Source organism: Camelus ferus, chromosome 22, assembly GCF_009834535.1.
Source record: "Camelus ferus isolate YT-003-E chromosome 22, BCGSAC_Cfer_1.0, whole genome shotgun sequence".
In the NCBI taxonomy this organism is placed as follows: domain Eukaryota; kingdom Metazoa; phylum Chordata; class Mammalia; order Artiodactyla; family Camelidae; genus Camelus; species Camelus ferus.
Genome location: NC_045717.1, coordinates 1066320 through 1087020, shown reverse-complemented (window position 1 = coordinate 1087020; position 20701 = coordinate 1066320). Strand labels below are relative to the sequence as shown.

Sequence of the window (20701 nt, the reverse complement as noted above, 5' to 3'; positions counted from 1 at the left end):
CAGTTTAAGTGAAACTGTGCTCCTTGAGTACCAAAACGTAGTTTATTATTAGCCACGTTTTAATTTCTAAAGTACGTATGCATCATTCACATGCTCTCTTCTGCAGTTACTGGATTGCAGTGTGGAGCTAGCCTTTCCTTAGTGATTCTCATTTTTATTACCAGCCCTTGTCTAGGGCTTGTGGCCTTCTTAGCCACCTTTTACCTTTCTGCTCTCTTAAATCCTAGTTTTCCAGTTTTAACCGCTGAAAAAAATAATCATTCAGGTTAGACTGTCCTATAGAGTATAAATAGTTGTGTTAATTGGTTCTGAAATTTGGAGGGGAGGGCTGTTCAGACTCCTTTGAGACACTTGAAAACTGACAGTTTTTTACTTGACTTTGGTCAAGTACTGCAGACAGTGATTTAACCCTGGGAACAGATGAGTGTTTAGAGCTGTAGAGAGACTGGAGTAGACTCGGGAAAACCAATGTGACTGACAGTGACCTGAGAGGAGGGAAACCGGGAGCGAATTGGAACTTAAATACCAAGGGAAGAAGGCCTTTCTAGGGAAAGCGGAGTGAGTGGTAAGCTTCAGAAGTGTGTGTGTGTGTGTGTGTGTGTGTGTGTGATTTAAGTTGTTTCACTGGAGAGCTGGTCAGAGAAACTAGAATATGATGAGTTGAAGAATAACTGAGCAATGAAGTAGTAAAAGCCAACTTTTAGATTCTTATTTCAAGCAGATTGAAGAAGTGAGCATGATAACCAAAAGGGGAGAGAGATGAGGGATTTTTTTTCTCTTGTTCCTGTTACTCATATATGAAGTTGGGAAGAAGACACTTGAATGTGCTTTACATGCTTCTGGTCAAGAGCACGCAAAGGAGAGGCTGCAGTTACAGGGAGGAGTGACCTAGCTGTGTTCCAGACGCTGTGCCCGGGTGCTGCTGAGGGTGTGGGAGGCAGAGTTAGCCTGGCCCTTGTGGAATCAGGATCTGGTGGGACAGAGGGGTCTGTGGTTACACCTTGGGGTTGTGCATGAGCAGGGAAGTCAGATGTGGTAGGAGCTGTTAAGGGGGTGAGGGACTGTCTTGGGAAAGTGATTATTACATTTGGTTCTTGAAGGTTGAGAGGGAATTCACCAGATGACAAGTTAAAGAAAGTGTTCCAGGCAGAGGGACAGCATGTGTGGGGGCCCTGGGGCAGAAAGGAGCTTGGCACTGTACCCCACTTCACTCCCCAACCCCGAAAAAGGCTAGTGTGGCAGTGGGATCATAAGCAAGGGAAAGATCATGGATTAAGTTAGGAAAGAGAAGCAGAGACCATATCATGAAGGATTCTTTAGTTCTCCTTAAAGATTTTGAAAAGATCCAGGTAGAAGGAGGAATGATTATCATCTCTAAACTTCCTTCATTCTGACACTTGGAGACTAGGGGTTAGATTTGGCCTGTGGAGCGCTGCCTTTTCCTGCAGGCTGTGACGTTTCTTTGCTTACCAAATACGGCTGAAAGTTCTCAGTATGTCAGTATTATCTTATGTGGTGCTTTGTCTTTTTTTTTTTTTTCTCCTCTTCTGTTTTTCAGGGTATAATAGACTACATCTTCTATTCTAAACCTCAGCTGAACACTCTCGGCATCCTGGGACCCCTGGACCACCACTGGCTGGTTGAGAACAACATCAGCGGCTGCCCGCACCCACTCATCCCCTCCGACCACTTCTCACTTTTTGCACAGCTGGAGCTCTTACTGCCTTTCCTGCCCCAGGTTAATGGCATTCACCTTCCTGGCAGGAGGTAGCCACGTACCTTCAGAGGATGACCTCAGTTTTACTCGTAAACTCGTAGAAAATCTGAATATAGGGGAGTGAGGTATGGCCATTAGGGATTTTTTTTTCCTTAATAATAATGATTTGAGTTTTCAACCTGATTATTTGATAAGGATATGGTATGAAAGCCAGGTGCTAGCAACAGACAAACTCTGAGCCCAATATGCTTTATATACTGTTAGACAGGGATTGGTGTGTTTGCACCTATCTTTAATTTGTTACAAGTAATTTTCCTGTTTCTTGTACCCAATATAATATTTTCATGCCTTGAAATAGGAAAATGTTGGAACAGCATATTCTCTTTGCACAGAAATCTGTAGCACTACATTTTTGAGGCCAGTAATAACATCCAGAGACCATTCTTCCACACTCTTCTCCTCCTTTTTCAGACATGTTTGTAAAATACAGAATTTGAATTTCGCCTTTATGATTGTATATGATCCACAGAAGACCTGATTTATGAAATTTTGTACTAAAAAAAATCAGATTTGGAGATGACTGTATTGTAATGTAAGGCTAATTTTTTTTGCCTGTTTCATGTGTTATAAAGGCCAGCTTGTAAAAGAGGTTGCGACAGACTTTTCTCTGCTGATTTGTGCTGTTAGGGTTTTGTTAGCCCTTTTGTACTACTTTGTTTTTTAATCGAGAACATTACTCTTTAAATCTAAATCTGTTTAAAGCTTAGGACATTTTCTTGGACCAGAGGCAACTTACCCATGAATTCCTGGGTTTTTACAAAAAACTATCTTATCTACCAGGACGGGTAAGTTGAGCGGTGAACGATCTGTAGGCATTTATGGACTGAATGTGATGGTCAATATATGTACATTCTGATATTTTAAAATCTTTAACTTTTTTAAGTTAAAAAAAATTACAGCTGCTTAAGTACAGCTTCTTAACTCCTTTTTGAGATACTTCCTGTCCTATCTCGGCTGTGCCTGCCTGAGTTTATTCTCACCACACACTGCCTGTGCATGCAGAGAAAATCTGTGCATCCTCTTTTATATTTTTTAAATACTGTTTAACATTTGTGAGTTTTATGAAAATGCTTTTTGTATGAACTGTGGCTTTTTTCCTTTGTGAAGCATTGAATGTCACATTTTGGAACATGCTCATAGGGTGGGCCCCTGGGCCTTTGCTCACCAGGCCCAAGCACTGCTTCTTGGTGTCATCACACAGTGCTGTTCATCACCCAGAATACTACTATCATGTGAATTCTTTTTGTTTTCCATGTATTCTTTAGTCTCCATGTTTTGTTTTTTTTTAAATCATTCCTTTAAAAAAAAAAGATAATTTTCCATTTATGAAGCAGTATAAAAATAAATGAGATGTATTTTCAAAACAGGTCCCTAAGACAGTTCTTCAGATCATTTTTAAAGTGACTAAGTCATTTTAATATGTCAACCAAGATAAGAGTTATTACACCCTGTATTTTGCCCTTAGTGCCATTAGTAGAGTAGAAATTAAAGCCAGCTTTAACTTCGCAAAGTAACTTGTATATGTTCTGTTCTCATCCATTCATTCTTCTCTTAAAAATCAAATGAATTCAGAGGGAACTTGATCTAACTGCTTTTGTTTCAACTGCAGGCAGGGAAGCAAAAGGACACCATGTATGTGAGCATTAAGAAAAGAAATTGTTGAATGTTAGTAACAATTTTTATACAGAGAATGAGTCATTTTGGATAATGACTTAAAATTTTATGAAAAATGTTCAGCACTTAAATGTGCTTATTCTGTTTTTAAGAGAAAATAAAATTGCATACTGTTTAAGTAAATGATTCTTTTTTTTTTTTCTTTTTTCTTTTTTTTTCTTTCTTTTTCTTTTAAAAAAATTCTCCAGAAGATTTTGATCTTGAATCTTTGGGACCTGGTTTTTCCTTTGAGGTGTTTTTGTTTGTTTGTTTTTTAAGATTTTGTTGTGATTTTTTTTAATTTTTACTTTTTGTTTTAAGTTGTGCTGACACCAAACACATCCAGTTTATAATCAGTACATTGAAAGCTGGTGTTACTGATACGAAACCAATGCATAACTTTTTATGGGGCTTCTGTTTCTAATTTTATTTTGGGTTTTTTGTTTTGTTTTGTTTTTTGTTTCATTTTGTTTTTGCAAAGTGTGAATAAAAGATGTGTTTACTCATTTTTCCTAAACACTGTGCTGGTAATGTGCATCAGGACAGTTTCCAGCAAGGGCAAGCTTGAGCTGGTTGGACTGAGGAGACGAAGGAGCCCGCTGTTCTGCCATCTGCGTTGTGTGACGCAGGCCCAGAGAGTTGTGCGGGAGCGGGTGGGAAGCACTTGCTCGTCTGTGTTTGTTAACGGAGGGTGTGTTCTTCTCGTAGATGCTGGAACTAGAGTGCACTTGTTAGACGCTGAAGGTTTGAGCTTTACATGAAATGTTCTCATCTGTACTGTTATTGTCTACGACATATTGGAATTTGGGGGCAGCACAGTAGGATATAATGGCCTGTTAGTCTTGAAAATCTTTGTTCTTGCCTCTTCTAGGCATACTGCGTTCTGTGGGGCAGTTTGAACAGCTTTCCTACCTTATTAGATAGTGATAAATTGAACCAAGAGTGTAGGTTTATGACTGTATCCTTCAAAAGAGAAAAAAATACTTTGGGTCTGTAGGGAATAAATGGTCACACCATAATAGATTATGATACTTTTGTTAAGCAAGATTTTGTTTTTTAAATATTTTCTGTGTCCTGAATAATTTCCAATAACCATATTTCCTAAAATGCAATAAAAACTAGTATGTTTTCATAGTATAGGTTTTTTTTCAAAAATTCTGTAACAAATATATTTAATGTGGTGTTGCCATAGTGTAAATCCATCTTATGAGTGTTTTACAGAAGATTTGGGGTATATTTTCTGTTCTAATGATCAGAAATTTGGAGGGGCTCAATTCGTGTAAAGTCTCTTGCAGTACAATTTATCATATTAGTGGTGATTATTTATGCTTTAAGAATTTAAATAATGTTCATCAAAATTAATTTATGGCATTATTTAAACTAAAGTTGTAGAAATAAATTGTTGATTGCAACTTTAATAGTCCTAGAAGATAGGCAAGGAACATCTCCAAGAAATGTTTTTATTTTTGTTTGATTTGGTGATAGCCAGGAACACTTGTTTTGAGTTAGCACTTTGAAACCTAAGGACATTATTAAATTGGGTGGAATGCACTTCTAAATGTTGAAATTAAAATTTCAGAGTTCTAAGATTTCAGATTTTCAGTAATAAATTCCAGTTTAAGTATTCTTTCTTTCTTTCTTTCTTTTTTTCTTTTTTTAACTATTTAAACTTACAGAATTAATTTCCATAGTGACTTTTAAGGTTTTGGGGTCATGTCATAGAAGGACAAAAGCCAGCCTAGGCAAAGCAGTTTACAGCAGCTTGTTCTTTTCATGACCCAGTCAGCATATCCAGTACAAATGCTGCAGGTGATTCAAAGAACACCGTTAGCAAGTGTTTCTCCCTCACTCATAAACAGTATTTTAAGATGTTCACTTTGCTCTTCTTTTTGGTTACATAAATTTTAGTAACCAGTATGTTGAAGTAGTGTCTAATAGAGTGTCTAGTCTTTATTCACAGTACATTATATAATGTGTAATGCACTGGACTAACTTTTGTTTACCGTTCATGTAACAAAACCCAGCACATTTTCTGCACTAAGCTCAAAGAATGTCCCATCTGCCTAGGCAGCTCTTGGATAAGGGTGATGGGAAACTGACTATGACTTACGCACTTGTGGTAACAAGGGCTTTACTGTTCTCTCCAGTGGAACCTTCTTGGTCGGATTGTCGCTAGCTAGTATTATATTTATATACAGGGTCTTTTCTTTACTGATGTATTTTCCTACTCATAGCCAACCAATAAATTCAATATCTGTTTCAAATATTTTAAAAGTGTAATTTGTATAGCTGTAGTACTGGAGTTTGAGAAAAATATGTGTTAATTGGCTCACCACCTATTTAAAATTCTGAGTCATCTGGGACAGGGTTATAACTCGCCCTTTGAAAGGGAAGCGTAAACGGGGACAGGGCCGTGATGTGGTGAGACGTTGTAAACTTAATCTCCTTATTGGCTGTGTTATTCTGTGTAACACTCATATCTTTGCCAAAGTTCGATTTTATATTTAGGCAACTGATGGTCCTTTTGCATTTAGGATTTTGTTGTTACCAGATACCTCATAATATAAGAAATGGGCTCATGTGTCTTTCATCCTTTGGAAGGATGCTGACATATTTTAAATAAATGCTTTTAAATACAATAGCAAACATTGTGTTGGTGGGGTTATCCTAATTCACTAAGTGTTTTACTTGTTACATGTATATATTTTGCTGTATATATAAACTTTTAAAATGTCTGTCTTCCCAACTCTTCAGAACATTAAGTCCACTTGCTTTTTAGAAACTACTTTTTTAACAAATGTAAACTTTTATGTAGATGCTGGGAAAACAAATCCTTTAAATCACAGCACAATTTAGATAAAATGAATGTTTGCTGAGATGTCCAGCTTTTAAAGTAGGCATTTTCTACCTAATCCTTAATATATAATTTTACCTCTGTAACAGAAGCCTTGTTCTTTATAACTGCCGGGAAAAGAGGTGGTAAAAGTTAACGAAGTATGCCCACATTACAAATTCTAGATGATGTTCTTGAGAGGAACACGCACCTAAGGAAACATGAACTGAAATGTATTTAGAATAAAGTTCTAAACAATGTTCTATATACTGAGAATTCCTCTCTTGGAGTGTTATTTAGGTATTCAAGTTGAAACTGAGTTTAAAACAAGCTTTCACAAATACTTTAAAGGCATTTTTAATGTACAGGTTATATATATTAGAGGAATCTTACAGAAGAGTTTTTACTAGAATTTTACAAGAATTTGAGCCTATTTCTATAAGTTTATAATTTTCTCCAGGTAATAAAATAAAAAATGTTCTAAGTACATTGTTCCCCAGATGAGTCTAAACAGCTGGTCTGCAGCTAGGAACTGAGAAGACTGCTGGATTAAATAGGCAGCTTAAAGACCGGTCTCTGTAGTTTTTTTTAGCATCATTAACATTTTAAATCATATGAATAAGAAGATGTCTGTTACCTCATTTTCTTTGAACTGCACACTCCAAATCACTCTAATCTACTTGAAACTATTAAACTATTTTGGGCCTGTCATGAGAAACTTTGTTTGCTACGCCAGCGTGGCAGGAGCTGGTCCCAAGAGCTCGAACTGCCAGGCGCTCTTCAGCCTTCCCGGCAGGGTGAGTTTATTTAAGCTGTGGGGTTCAGACAGCCAGCTCAGGACAGCGGCTTCATTCGTGAATGGCTTTTCACTGCCGCCCCGTGGTCCGTGTGATTTCAGTATCTCCCCTTCACGGCTGTCCTGTTAGTACTGTGTTTTTTTCCTAAGCTTTATGTAATTCTTGAAAACCTGGTCCACAAAAAACATTGAAAAAGGGATGCTGGTGTGACCACAGTCAGGCAGAAGGAATCTACACAATGCAGGATTGCTTTTCTGTTAGTACTCATACCGCGGCGGCTGGCTCTCAGGGCCGTGATGTGAGTGTGAGGGAAACGTGCGCCCACCCTGAGTCCCCCTCCCCGTTAGTGCCATACTCGCCAGTGGTGGCTTTGAACGCGCCTCGTGGCTGGAGGACTATATGTTGTTAGTCCTTTTTGATGAATAAGAGTTGTCCTGAGACTACTTCTCCTGGTCACCATACTGATCAATACTCATTTAGAATTTCTTCTTGTCAGACACTGTGCTTAGTTTGGAAGTAAGAGGCTTATCAAACACTATCTCTGATTTCCAAGTTGTTAATTGGTCGTTATTATCTAGTGTAGTATGTGCTAAAGATAAACCAGGAATGAGGGGGGCAAATCTGTCTACATGGGTCTATAAAGTCTTCCAGAGGTGAGTGTGGAGCTGGCTTTGAAGGACTAAGAACCTGTTTGTCGGATGTGAAACGTGCGTAGGTGGAACGGATTCTGAACGTGAGGTTCGTGTTTCCGTGGAAGTGCACCAGTGCCGTGGCTGGAACGCAGCGGGCACCTTTGAACTTTGAACTGTACTGAAGTTTGAACTTCATCCTGTAGGTAATGGTAAAGAGCCATACAGGGTTTTAAGTGGGCCTAGCATTGCCCGGTTTGTGTTGGAGAAGAGTCCTTCTAGCAGTGCTGTGGAGGGCGGATGAAAAGAGTAAGACTAGTTAGCTGGTTTCTCATGTGGTCCAGTTGACGGACGATAAGCTGGGGACAACGTGCGGGGCAGTAAGAGCAGAAAGGAAGGGGCATTTGAATTATTTAGGAGGTAGAATCAGTAAGAACCTTGCCTCCCACCTTGGTTTGTGGGAGAAGAGACAGGTGAGAGTTCGGCTCACTGTCTCCATCAGGGCAGACCCTGACTCGGCGTCTCTTACGTCTCCACCACCAAGGCCCTTGTTTTCCCTTGACTAACCTGACCAACACGTTTAGTCAGACTTGTTTCTCCAGCTGCACTGTACTTCACTTCCCCTGTAATTCGTTAAGATTTCAGTGTGAAAAAGAGACCCAAGACGCCCCTCCTAGACAGACAGCTAAGTGATCCCGTGAAATAAGAGAAGGTAGCGTTTGATGCCAGTTTGATTCTTTTCGCCAGTTTCCTTTAGGCTTTTTTATGTTCTTGAAAATGCTTTACAAGTAAAAAGACTGCCTGTCAGAGGTCACGAGGTACGATTAGACATTAGAAGGTACCTCAACAGAGCAACACATAGATGGACGGAATCCAGGAATCTAAACCCAGCGGAGCCCCCCTTATGCAGATGGATTAGCCTGCTGTTCAGTGTGGCAGCCTCTAACTACGTGTGGCTTTTGAGCAGTTGATGTATGGCTAGTGTGAATGGGACTGTAAAATGCTTTCTGTTAAATGAAACTTTTATTATTTTGATAGGACCACGTTTCCCTTAATCTGTATAAGATACGGAACCAGTGTGTTGCTTGTTTGTATTCCACATAAACACATCACCAGTTGATGTCAAAGAATTGGTTCCATTCTAACAGTGGGACCACAGTAACGTGTTTATTGGAATGCTTTGTGCCCGTGTAAATCATAATTAATTAAACTGAGATACCTATATTCATTTTAATATAATTAAATTATTTTTCTAGTTTTAAAAAATAAGTATGGCCAAATTATTAAATTTAAAATCAGTTCTACCAAAACAGAACAGTGCTAGTAACACAAGTGGAAACTGGAAGATATGTCATGAATTTTATGATAAATGACAACTGCAATTTGCTGTACTGGAGCAAAAGGAAAACTTGTGTAAAAAAATAAAATTAAAGATAATAAAGTGAACAACATTAAGATTTTCTTCAAATGCATATTGAATTTAATATTTCCTCTCAACAGTCAAAAAAGAATAGATGAAATTAATCACCTGAAATCAGAATTAAAAGTCCGACAGAAAGCTTTTTAATGGTTTATAGCAGGATGAGAGCCCATACACTTGGCCAGCTATAAAAGGGCTTATATTTATGCACAAAAAATTTTTTATGGAGTTACGGTTTCTGTTACAGAAATTTTGTTAGAAAATTATGTGGAAAAGACAAAATGTTTTACAAAAAATTTCTTCAGTTAAGCCAACAGTTACCTATAAGGACTTTCTGATAGTACTAAAGATTAGTTGATTCAAAATTTGAAAAATTGAAAGTACTTGTTAGCTTTAGATGAGCTGTGATGTAAAAGATGCTGGCCGGTGTTAGCTTTGTATACTTTATCTTAAAGGAGTTCCAAATTTACCCCCAAAATGTAAATTCTTAGCCTAAAAAAAGTCACTTGTGGCATATTTTTGCATCTTTGACATCTGCCAAAGAATTTTCCTAGATACAAAAGGTAAGTTTCTATCACTACAGAAACTGCTTCAGCTATGTTAGGTCAATAATCTGGATTTCTTGGGGTTTTTTAATTCGGCTGGATTTCCCTTAATGTTTTGTTTCACCTCGTGATGCATATTGAAAACGGTTGCACGCTGAAACAGACTCTTTGAAAAATGTCACAGTTGTTAAAACTGTTCAGTATGTAAGTTCATAGCCACGAGTCATCACTAGTTTGTGAAAATAGACAATTAAATGATCTTGTCTTCCTTACGAATGCTCTTTGGTTGAATTATGAAGGATTTTTAACGATGGCTTACTGCTCTATTCCAGTTTCAAATTTTCTTGCAACAAAAGGAGTGTTTACCAATATTCAGTAATCAAAAGCAAATGTGTCAGTGTGATACACATTTTTCTGCTGATACCACACTGTATGATGAACCAAAACTGCAGCTCCAGGACAAGAAAAAAAGCATTTTAATTACGACCTTCACAGACAGGTACAAAGATTTATGTTGACATTGAAGCTTTGGGATACCAATCAAGAATGCTGATTTTTGCATATTTTCTAACATTACAAGTTTTCATTGTAATCAGCATTCTGTTGAGTTGCTTTTCAACTTATGCAAGTACTGCCTTTGAATTTGATTTAATCTAGAGTTGACACAAGAGTTAGCACTAGAGCAGAAAAGTTCTTAGCTTGGAGAGAAATCGACAACATTTTGCTTAAAAATTAAATGTATTTGTCTAAAAAACCCAATTTTGTTGATATATATCAAAAATGTTTTAAATGACTTTTTTGAGTAGTTGATTCAGTTAGGGGGAAAACAAATATATCTGAAACAATTTGGGTATATGAATCTACTTTTTCAACTATATAAAACTGCAAAATTACGAAAAGTTAAAATGTTGTACTAGAAAACATTCACTTAATGCAAAAAAAAAGTAAGGAATAAAGGAATAAAAATGACATGAGATTATGTATGCTTATGTATAATTGAAAAGATGTGCTCCACACTGGAAACTGACACATTGTAAACTGACTGTAACTCAATAAAATAAAATTAAATAAAATGACATTAGTTAAAAAAAAAAAAGACATGAGACTGAAAAAAAAAGTAAAATGACAGACATAAATCCAATAAAGACATTAGATATGAATGGATTAATCCAGTCTGACAAACAAGAGATGAGACTGGGTAAAAGTAAACAGACCAGCTCTATGCTCTGTACAGGAGATACACATTACATCTAAAGATACAAATAGTGAAAGTCAAAGGAGGGGAAAAGGCGTCACACAGAGAGTATCAGCAAGCTGGAGTGGCTGTACTGACAGATAAAACAGACGTGAGAGCAAAAGACGTCCGGAGAAAGGGACATTTTATAACACTGAGCAACACCAAACTACATGAAGCGAAAGCTGACAGAACGGAAGGGTTAATGGACAGTTCAGCAGTGACAGCTGGACACGTGGATACCCTGCTCTCGATGGACAGAACTAGGCAGGGATCAGTGGAACAGGAGGCTTGACCAGCACTGTGAGGCAACCAGGTCTAAGGTGTGTACAGAACCCCCCCACCTAACGACGCCAGAATACACGTGCTTCCCAAGCCCACGTGGGACAATCTCCAAAACGCCGTAGGCTGCATCATAAAACAAGCTTCAACAAGTTTAAAAGAACTGAAATCATACAGAGTGTATCTCTATCATAATGAAGTGAAGCCAGAAATAAAGTTGGAAAATTTGAAAATACGGGGAAGTTAAACACACTCCTAAACGCCCATAGGTCAAATGGGAAATCAAAAGAAATTAGGAAATACATTGAAATAAATGAAAATCCACACCAAATCCCGTGGGTTGCAACAAAAACTGCTTAAAGGGGAATTTATAGCTATAAATGTCTAGGTTAAAAAAAAAATTCCCTTCTAAAATTTTAAATTTTATTTGTTGCAAAAAATAAAGTGGAAAGTTACGGGTTTTTTTTTTTAAGATACTGGGAAACAGAGCAAGGCAAACTCAAAGCAAGCAGAAGAAAGGGAATAGTAATAATTAAAACAATGAAGCAGAAAATAAAAAACAATTGAGAAATGAACAGAAGTTGGTTCTTTGGAAAGAGCAGCAAAACTGGTTAGACAAAAGCATTCAAATTACTAAAGTCAGGAATTAAAGGGGGGCATTACTACCAACTCTGCAGAATAAGGATTGTTATGGAATACTGTGTGAATGGATGACAGGCTCCTAGACAGTCCCACACCACCAAAACTGACTAAAGAAGAAGCGGAAAATTTGAATAAACGTAGCAAGTAAAGAGGTTGAATTCGTAATGAAAAAAACTATATGCGAAGGAAAGCCCAGGCCCAGGTGGCTTCCCTGGGGAATTCTACCAAATACTTAAGAACAATATCAATTCTTCACAATTGTTCCAAAAATTTGAAGGAACACTTCTTAACTGATTCTGTAAGACCAATATTACCCTAATATCAAAACCAGACACTACTATCACTTATGAATACAGGCACAAAATTCTCAAAAAATTACCAAAACAATGCAGCAAAATGTAAAACTCATACACCAGCCCAAGTGGAATTTATCTCAGGAATGCAAGTTGGCTTAATATCCCCAATTAATGTAATACACTAGATCAACAGTATAAAGGACAAAATGACAGAATTACATCATTAGGCACAGAAAAAGTATTTGACAAAATTCTACCACCCTTCATTTAAAAACAGCAAATAACAAAAACCCACTCGCCAAACTAGGAATGGAATCAACTTGTTAAAGGGCATTTACAAAGAACCCACAGCTAACATCCTACTTAACAGTGAAACACTGAAGGCTTTCCCTCTGAGATCAGAAAAAAAACCAAAACAAAAAACCCAGATGTCTACTCTTGCCATTTCTAGTCAGTGTCCAAATGTTCTAGCCAGGCAAATTAGGCAAGAAAACGAAATAAAAGACATTTTTATCATTTGTAAAGAACCATATGGCATTTGTTGTTCTTTGGAAAGTTCAGCAAAATTGACGAACCTTTAAGTATACTGTACAGAAAAAAGGAATATTCAAGTTACAAAGTCAGAAATGAAAGGGGGACATTAGCGACCCTACAGAGTTAGGATTACTATGGGATACCGTAAACAACACTTCAGATGGCGTAGGTGAAGTTGACTGGAGACAAAAAAGTAAAACTATTTTTGCAGATGGCATGATATTGCACATAGGACATCTTAAGTAATCCATGCACCAAAAAACCTGTCAAAGCTAACAGATCTGAGTTCAGCAAGATTAATATACAAAAATCCATTCTATTTCTATTCACTAGCAGTGAACTATCCCAAATTAAGAAAACAATTTAATTTACTGTAGCATTAAACAATAAAATACTCAGGAATTTAGCAAAAGAAACGCAAGACTTGTAGGCTGTCTACAACAAAACTATAAAACATTGAGAAGAATACTTAAGTAAATGGAAAGGCATTTCCCTTTTATGGATTGAGAAACTTACTGTTGAGGGGAAAACCAAAACAGTTAAGAAGACAATACTCTCCAAACTGACCTACAGATTCAGTGCAATCCCTAACAAAACCCCACTGGCTTTTTTGTTTGTTGGGGAAACTGACACTGACCTTAAAAATTCAAATGGAAATCCAAGGGACCCCAGAAGCCAAACGACCTTGAAAAAACAAATTTGGAGGACTCAAACTTGCTGACTTCCAAGCGTATTACACAGCTGCAGTCCTCACGGCAGCGCGGTGCTGGCGTAAGGGAAGCACACAGATACAGCAGAACTGAACTGAGAGCCTGGAAATACACTACATTTATGGCCAGTTGATTTGGAACAAAGATCCGAGGCACCTCCGTAAGGGGAAGAGTGGTATCTCCAACAAATGGTGCTGAAGTACTGATCAGCAACAAGCAAGAGTGAAGCTGGCCCTCGACCACGCACCACAGACAATTAAATCAAAATGAATTAAAAAAACCTAAATGTAAAAGCTAAAACTACAAAAACCCTTAGAAAGAAAACATAGGCATAAATCTTCATGACCCTGGATTAGGCAATAGTTAGATAAGACACCTTTTAAAACACAAGCCACCAAAGAAAAAACTAGCTTAACTGGATTTAATCAAAATCGAAAACTTGTTAGTGAAAAAAAGTAAGAAACCCATAGAATGAGGAAAATATTTGTAAATCGTATCTGATGAGTCTAGTCTCCAAAATATTTAAAGAACTCTTAACAACTCAACAGTGAAAAGACAATCCAATTTAAAAATGGGTAAAGGGTTTGAATAAACACCTCCCCAGCAAACAGGAGAGGGTGGAGCTCAGCGGTACAGCGTGCGCTTAGCGTGCACAAGGTCCTGGGTCCAATCCCCAGTCCCTCCATTAAAATAAATAAATAAACATAATTACCTCCCCCTAAAAAAATTTTAAAAAACACTCTTCAACGAACAGAGACTTCTAATGGGCGCAGTTTCCTTTTGGAGTGATATAAACGTCGTAGTGATAATTGCACTACACTGAATATCTAAAAACTCCGAATTCACTTTAAAGAGGTGAATTTTATGGTATATGAATTATCTCAAAAAAGAAGTAATTTTGTATGATTTCTCCTGGGGCTGGAATTCTTTGGCCACTATGTCTTTGAGAGTACTTCATGTTAATGCATGGAGTCGTAAGGCTGTAGTTAGTTTGTTTTCGCTGTAGTATGGTATTACATTGTGCGAATATTCCAAATACATTTATCCATTCTTCTCTGCGAGTATCTTTGGGTCGTCTCAAGCTGTCTTCCTCCTTCCCGCTGCCCTTCTTAGCAAATCATTCCCTGAGCATTCTGCTAGGTGCTGGGGCACAAGGGCTTCTCCAGGGCATGAACTTGAGGGTTGGAGCTGCGAGGTGGCAGCGCACGCCCGCATTTGACCTACTAGGTAAGCTTAACTCTGTTTAGAGTGCTTGTTGCCATTTACTCTCCTACCAGCAGTTTGAGAGATTTTCTTTTTCATTATTCCACAACTTTGCCAAAGCTTGTTTTTGTCCGATTTTTAATGTTTGACGGTTTGGTAAGTGTAATGATAGTTCGTTGTGGTTTTCAGTCTGGGTTTCCCTTATTAATAAAAGGGTTGTTACTTGTTTTGTTTTTTGGTTTTGCCATTCAGATACCTCTTGTCGTTTTCTGATTGACACATAGTTCTTTACACACTCAGGGTCCTTATCTTTAATCAGATTCGTGTGTTGCATATATTCTGTCACTTTTCTTTTAATCTTTTTTTTTAACTTTCTATTTTGAAGTATTTCCAACATATGCCAAAGCGCAGAGAACAACTGAATGAATTTGATTCACCCATCACCAACTTTTGGTTATCAGTACATAGCTAATCCTGCTTCCGCTAGCCCACCTCTTGTGCACACTCTGGGTTATTTCAAAGCAAAGTCCAGATACAGCATTTCATCTTAAATAGTTCACTTCATATTTCAAAATGATAAGCATTCTTTTAAAAAAATATTTCAGTTTTCAGAATATTGAGTTGATTTCCTTGTGTCCCCTGAGATGGACATCGATGTCCAGGCTCTGGGCACATTTCCACCAGCACTGGGGGTCAGTCCAGAAACGGCAGGCCCTCTGGTGGGACAGAAGGAATCAAAGCCACTAGGTTATTTCAGTGAAACCACCAGAAACCACAGGAAAAGCAAACACATCAGAAGATTTCCTGTAGCCCTCGGTCCTGCCCATTCCAGGGAAGAAAACTGAATTAGGGCAGGAAAGCACATACTTTCAACATTAGCAGCAAATGGCTGTTTGGAGTGTCCTTGCCAGTCTTCAGGGATTAGATAATTCCCATGTCTTATAAACAGTTAAGCAGCATAACAGGGAAAAAGAATTCCTAGTTTAGTTTTCAAATCCAGTCTAACTCAGGTGCTTGCCTGGTCCCTGTCACCTTAACTACTGTCCCTGTGCCACCTGCCAAATGTCAGTAATGATTTCCTCTCTCTCTGTCCCGCCCTCTCTTTCGCGCGCGCGCACACACACACCCTCATATAATCTGGCACTTGGTGCGCCTTCTAGGGGCAGGGACCAACCCAACTTTACGCCCATTTGAGGCCCTCTTCCTTCGGCTCTGTTGCTCACAGCAGGGGGAGGAACGGGAGGGGCATCTGGTGAGAAAACATCCCCTCCTCCGAAGCTGCTCCTACCCGTTTTTACTGAGAGAGCAGGGACCGCGCTGGGCGGCAGGCCCCCCGCCTGTGGGCGGCAGCGTCTTGTCCTCAGGCAGCGATGCCCCAGCCTCAGCTCAGCCAGAGAACGCTGGGCCCCTGGAAAGGAGAAGCCGAGCTTGAGTGCTCCCCCTCCCCCGCCACGGTCAGCGGGAGAGCGAGGCAGGGCCCCAGCCACCCAGGGACCCCGGGCAGGGAGGGTTCCCGGCTGGTCGTGCCCCCTGCTCCCTGCTGAGACAAGCCCGGGCAGCACCCTCGTGACGGGACGCCCAGCACCTCCCCCCTCCCCCCGCAGCACCCCGCCCTGCAGGTGCCATCAACCGAGTTCCTGCCCAGGGACACCTGGGGGCGGAAACGAGGTCTCCCCGGCCGGGCCAGGACGCTCTTATAGGACTTTAAGGAGTAGAGTGTTTCCATTCTTCAGGAGGATGGCTGGGGAGGGCCGCCCCGCAGGGAGGTGCCCAGGGCCTCACATTGCCGGCAGGGCCCCCATGGCCTCGGGGCCCAGCTCAGCCACCCGCTTTCCACGAGATGCTCCACCGGGATTCCCAGACGGGCCGGCATGCACTTCAGGGGGCCGAAGCCTTTGAGGAAGCGCTTGGCCGAGGCCCCAGCCCGGCCTCCGCAGCAGGGGCGAGGTCAGCCGCAGGCGGGACCTCGGGCGGGGCCGCTGCGTCTGGGTAGAAGCAGCAGCAGCGGTAACACAGGCGGAGAAGACCTGCTCGTCCGCCCCGGGCCCCGAGGAGGCTGGGCTGCGTCTCCAAGGGTGGGGCAGAGCTGAGGAGCCCGCAGACGAGGGCCAGCGCGCCAGCCTGAGGGCGGGAGAGCCCGCTGCCGGTGCACGAAGCAGGGAGACTGGGGGTCGCGGGGGCGTGAAGGGAAGCCTGAGGGCTCGGGTAGGGCGCGCCCCAGGGGACCTCGACGGCCTCGGGAGGAGCAGGCCTTCCTGCCCAGAGGGATGGGGAGCCCTAGGAGGCGACGAGCAGCGTCGTGGCCTGGTTTCTCCAGGGCACCGAAGGGGCGGGCGTGAGGAGCTGGCGCCCAGGGTGCGGAGGCAGCGGGGCCGGGACTGGCTGGAGGGGAAGGGGGGGTGCGCAGAGCCGCTGCCGGGGCCCCCGGCGAGGGCCCGGGGGCCAAGGCCTGAGCGCACCCACCAGAGCGGCCGAGCGGGGCCGCGCAGGGCACCAGGAAGGCGGCTGGGAGCTTCATGGCAGACTGGGCTCAGCGACGCTCCTACCACCAAAGTCGCGCTTCCCAGGGTCTGGGCCTGTGGGCTTCACATACCCCGTCTTTGCCTCTCTGCAGGGCTGGGCCTCCTGAGAAATGCACTGTTTGCTCAGCTAATGCGCAGAGGTCTGTCCAACTCCCTGCTCAGGCCAGTGGGTCCTGGGAGAACTGTAGCCCCCTCCCCCCTCCCAGGTCTCAGGAACTTCCTCTCAGCGGAGGGGTCTCCTGGGCCAGAGGCCTGGGTCCTCCTACAAGCACAGAAATGGAGGCTGTGCTTTGTGGGCACAAGGCCCACCCAGGTCTTCACTTTCCAGAGAGCTTTCTGGCCTGACCTCACCTGGCCTCCAGCAGTGCTGAGGGTGAGGAAGGGTTAAGTCTGTGGCCCTGGTCCTTCCCCCTGCTCCCAGACCATGGAGATGCGATGCAGTGGAGCTCCTCTCGGCTCCTTCTGGTCCTTGGGGAGGCTGACGAAGGCATAAACTCTGGCTAGCCCCCTAGGTGGTCAGGCCTCACTCCTGGCCACCTCCCTGGTTGGGGCCACAGAAAGCTACTGAAGCCAACAGAAGGATGCAGGGCATTTTTCCATCTTTGAAATCAGTCTACATGTTGGGGAATTTGTCCCAAAGTCACTACAGAGTATACTGATGGATTATAAGCAAAACATGTTCAGCTGCGTGACGCCGGCTCTTCAGGGGGAGGATGACCTTCAGGGAGTGTCCTAGGGTACCCCCACTGTGGTCACAAACAGATCTGACCTCTGCAGCCTGGGGGTCCCCTGCCCTGAACTCCCAAGGCCGTTCTCACCTCTGCACCCGCAGACGCTGCTTGTTGGTAACACTCACGTGGTCTCACTCATTTCTTACGTTTTCCTTGACTCTGTTGGTTGGGGGAGTTTTTGCGTTATTATAAGTGTATGTTTTGTGGGTGGTCACTGCGGAAGTAAGTTCAATAGGAAATGTGTTTATTTTCTGCTTGTGAAAATTCACCTGCCCAGGGATTTTCTGAAGGCATCCTGCTTATGAGGCAGGGACGAGGCCCTCCACATTCACGTGGATGCTGTGGGGTGGGAAAGGCAGCAGGCTGTCACTGTGCCCGCAGTGCCCAAGCCTCCTCCTCTCAAGGGGGAGTGTGTCCAAGGGCCCCTGCCCTGGCCTGGCCCTTCCTGAAAAGCCTGGGCCACCAGGTAAGATTCCCTTCTCCCACCAGTCAGGGTAACTCCCTCCCCTGGAGGCAGAGGCTTCTCTAGGACCTCATGGAGGTCCAAGTGCTTCCCAAGGTGGAGGCTGGTTCCGGGCTGAGTGGGGACAACAGCACAAGGCTGATAAGGAAAATCTGGACACAGCTGAGAGGTTGCTCTCACTTTCAAACCAAGGAGATTCTGTCTTTGCCCACCTTCCTCTTCCCCATATCAGCAAGAGGCTCCTGCCACTTTCTCAGGCCCATCACAGGGACATGGTGTCCCCTGCACTGTGTCCCTTTCCAGGAGCACCACCTTGGCGACAGATGGAGACAGATGGAGACCATGTGCTCTGAGAAGAAGCTGGTGGGGCAGCTGAGAATTGTCAATAAAACTTCCTCTGTGTGTGTGTGTGTGTGCGCGCGCGCGCGCGTGTGCGTGTGCGTGTGTATGTGTGTGCGTGTGTAGGGAGGGTGGTGCCAGTTGGTGCTGGAATGTTCCTATTTGCCCTCTTGTCCATCTGAGACTTGGAGACATGGGTCTTGCAAGAGCAGGTGTGGTTCATGCCAGCTTGGAGTTGGGAGTAGTGTCAGTAGTTCCCAGGGCCCCCCTCGCGACCACCATCCAGGTCCAGCCAGTGCCAAAGGACCCCAGAACCACTGTGGGCCTGCCGTGGTGGGCGTGGGGGACCTCTGGCCAGGGTGAGCCATGTAGAAATCTGAAGTCAGACTGCCATTTGCTGTGGGGACCTGAGGCAGGACTTTCTTCAGCTGACATTCGGTTGTGGGGGGTGCGGCGGGGACTGCGCCCCGACTGATGGCGTTGTTGATTTCACCCAGACCTCTTCCTTGTTGTCTGCTGGTCAGACAGCAGCCCTGTCTGCAGAGCTTGGCCAACACAGCTGAGCATAATTCCCAGTTGGATCTGGGACAGGGCAGAATTCTGGGTGAGTGGCTCTGCTGTGTCAACATAACTACTACCCCATTTCACAGTTCTGGGGCTGCATCTTGACAGCCTTCCTTAGAATGCAAGGAGCCACAGCCGTGTGCCTGAGGGCCATGGCAGAGGCCCCGACACTCCCCAAGGCCCAGCTGGCCACAGTCTTAGCTGTTAGAGTGGGTTTACAGGAGAAAGAAAAAGATGGACCGAGTTCCCTGCTGCCTGGCCTCCCACCCTAGCCACTGCCTCCCCAAGAGATGACTCCTGCCAGCCAGTTCCATGCCCAGCATACTCTGCACTTGGTTTTTCTGTGCCATGGCTTCCTTGGAGGCCCCAAATGGGTGGCTGATGCAAAGCAGCATTCCTTAGGTTCTTGGCCAAAACCCATCTAATGGCCCCCCAGTCCTAACATCGCCCTCACTGGGGGCAAGGGACTTTTTCTAGGGCTTTTATCTGGCCTTCTGGATCAAGTGAATTAACGAGGGCCAGGGCCCAGCCGGAGAAGCTGGCTAAAGGGCCAGCCTGGAACTGCAGAGCCAGGGCCCACTGGGCTCTAAGCCTCCGTGCCCTTTAGCAGAGCCAAACCACCGTCACTGTGTCCCCAGCCGCTCTCACTTTTGCTTCTGGTGCCATCTGAGGTACAGGGGCAGTAAAAGGATTTAATGAGGCTACATTAAAAAGCTTTCTGTAGTTTTTCTGACATTAAACACAGTGCCTCGTGCTTTTACTTGTGGGGGTGTGTCTGCTGCTACTTATTTGATTCTTCCCAAACGCCCCAGTGGAAATCTTCACCAGGGCCCCCTGTGGGGTGTAGGTTTTTGCTGAGGTGCCCTTGCCAAGACTTGCGTGGCCCTAAGAGCACGGCTGGTCCTCTGCTCTGGGCCACGTGTATCTCGTGACGAAGCCATTGGCTCTGAGCGGAAGTGACTGGAAAACACCTGGCACTTTGTCCCCGGAGCTGCAAGCTCTCTTTGCGACATCACTGTCAGAAAGGATACAGGAAAGCGTCCTTGCTCTGAACCGGGCTGGGGCGGGGAGGGGCCACGGGCCCTCTGCGTCCCGCCCTGGGGTGGCGCTGCCCCCACGGCCGCGCCTGAGCACAGGCAGCCAGGTCCCCGTGCCGCCGCTGCGCTGTGACGGCCGGCGACTCGCTGTCACAGCAGCTCCAGGAAACGAACACAGGGGCCTCCCGTCGCGCCCGCTGAGTGGGGCTCTAGCCTTGGCCCCTGACCCTGTGGGTAGATCTTGAGAGCCCACCGGGGGGTGCCTTCCACCATGCCGACAGGACCAGAGAAATCTGCCTGCTGGCAGAGACCAGAACAAAGCCATAGGCCGAGGAGGTGGGCGTGCAGCCTGTGGGTTCCCGGCAGCAGGGGCTGCCTGCAGCCCCTTCGTGGTGTTCTTTAATCCTTAAAGTGCCTGCCTCCCCCCGCCCTTCTGGCCTATGATAGTTGGGTGGACCCCTTCCTGGCTTCCCATGAGCCTATGCAGTGA

At 43.6% G+C, this 20701-nt stretch overlaps 2 protein-coding genes across 3 annotated transcripts in view; one reads left to right on the top strand and one right to left on the bottom strand.

Annotated features, from left to right (window-relative positions):
- The window catches only part of CNOT6 (CCR4-NOT transcription complex subunit 6), a 57899-nt gene extending 54325 nt beyond the window's left edge, over window positions 1-3574 (top strand). For both annotated transcript variants that reach the window (XM_032464863.1, XM_032464862.1), the window contains exon 12: window positions 1559-3574. In XM_032464863.1, the coding sequence (XP_032320754.1) occupies window positions 1559-1771 (213 nt within the window). In that variant the 3' untranslated portion in view covers window positions 1772-3574. The remainder of the gene's footprint in view (window positions 1-1558) is intronic.
- Window positions 3575-15765: 12191 nt separating this feature from the next.
- LOC116659126 (nascent polypeptide-associated complex subunit alpha, muscle-specific form-like) lies at window positions 15766-20484 on the bottom strand. The gene is made up of 3 exons (XM_032466340.1): window positions 20465-20484; window positions 16338-17138; window positions 15766-15963 (listed from the first exon to the last, which is right to left on the bottom strand). The coding sequence occupies exons 1-3, from the start codon at window positions 20482-20484 to the stop codon at window positions 15942-15944; spliced, it is 843 nt and encodes a 280-aa protein (XP_032322231.1). The 3' UTR covers window positions 15766-15941.
- Between the last annotated feature and the right edge of the window lie 217 nt (window positions 20485-20701).

Coding starts and splice junctions, on each gene's coding strand:
- LOC116659126 (XM_032466340.1), bottom strand. CDS start 20,484: ATGGTGGAAGGCACCCCCCG. Junction 17,139..20,464: donor ATGGTGGAAGGCACCCCCCG/GTGGGCTCTCAA, acceptor GGGTATGTGAAG/CCCACAGGCCCAGACCCTGG. Junction 15,964..16,337: donor ATGGGGGCCCTGCCGGCAAT/GTGAGGCCCTGG, acceptor TCTCCTTTCCAG/GGGCCCAGCGTTCTCTGGCT.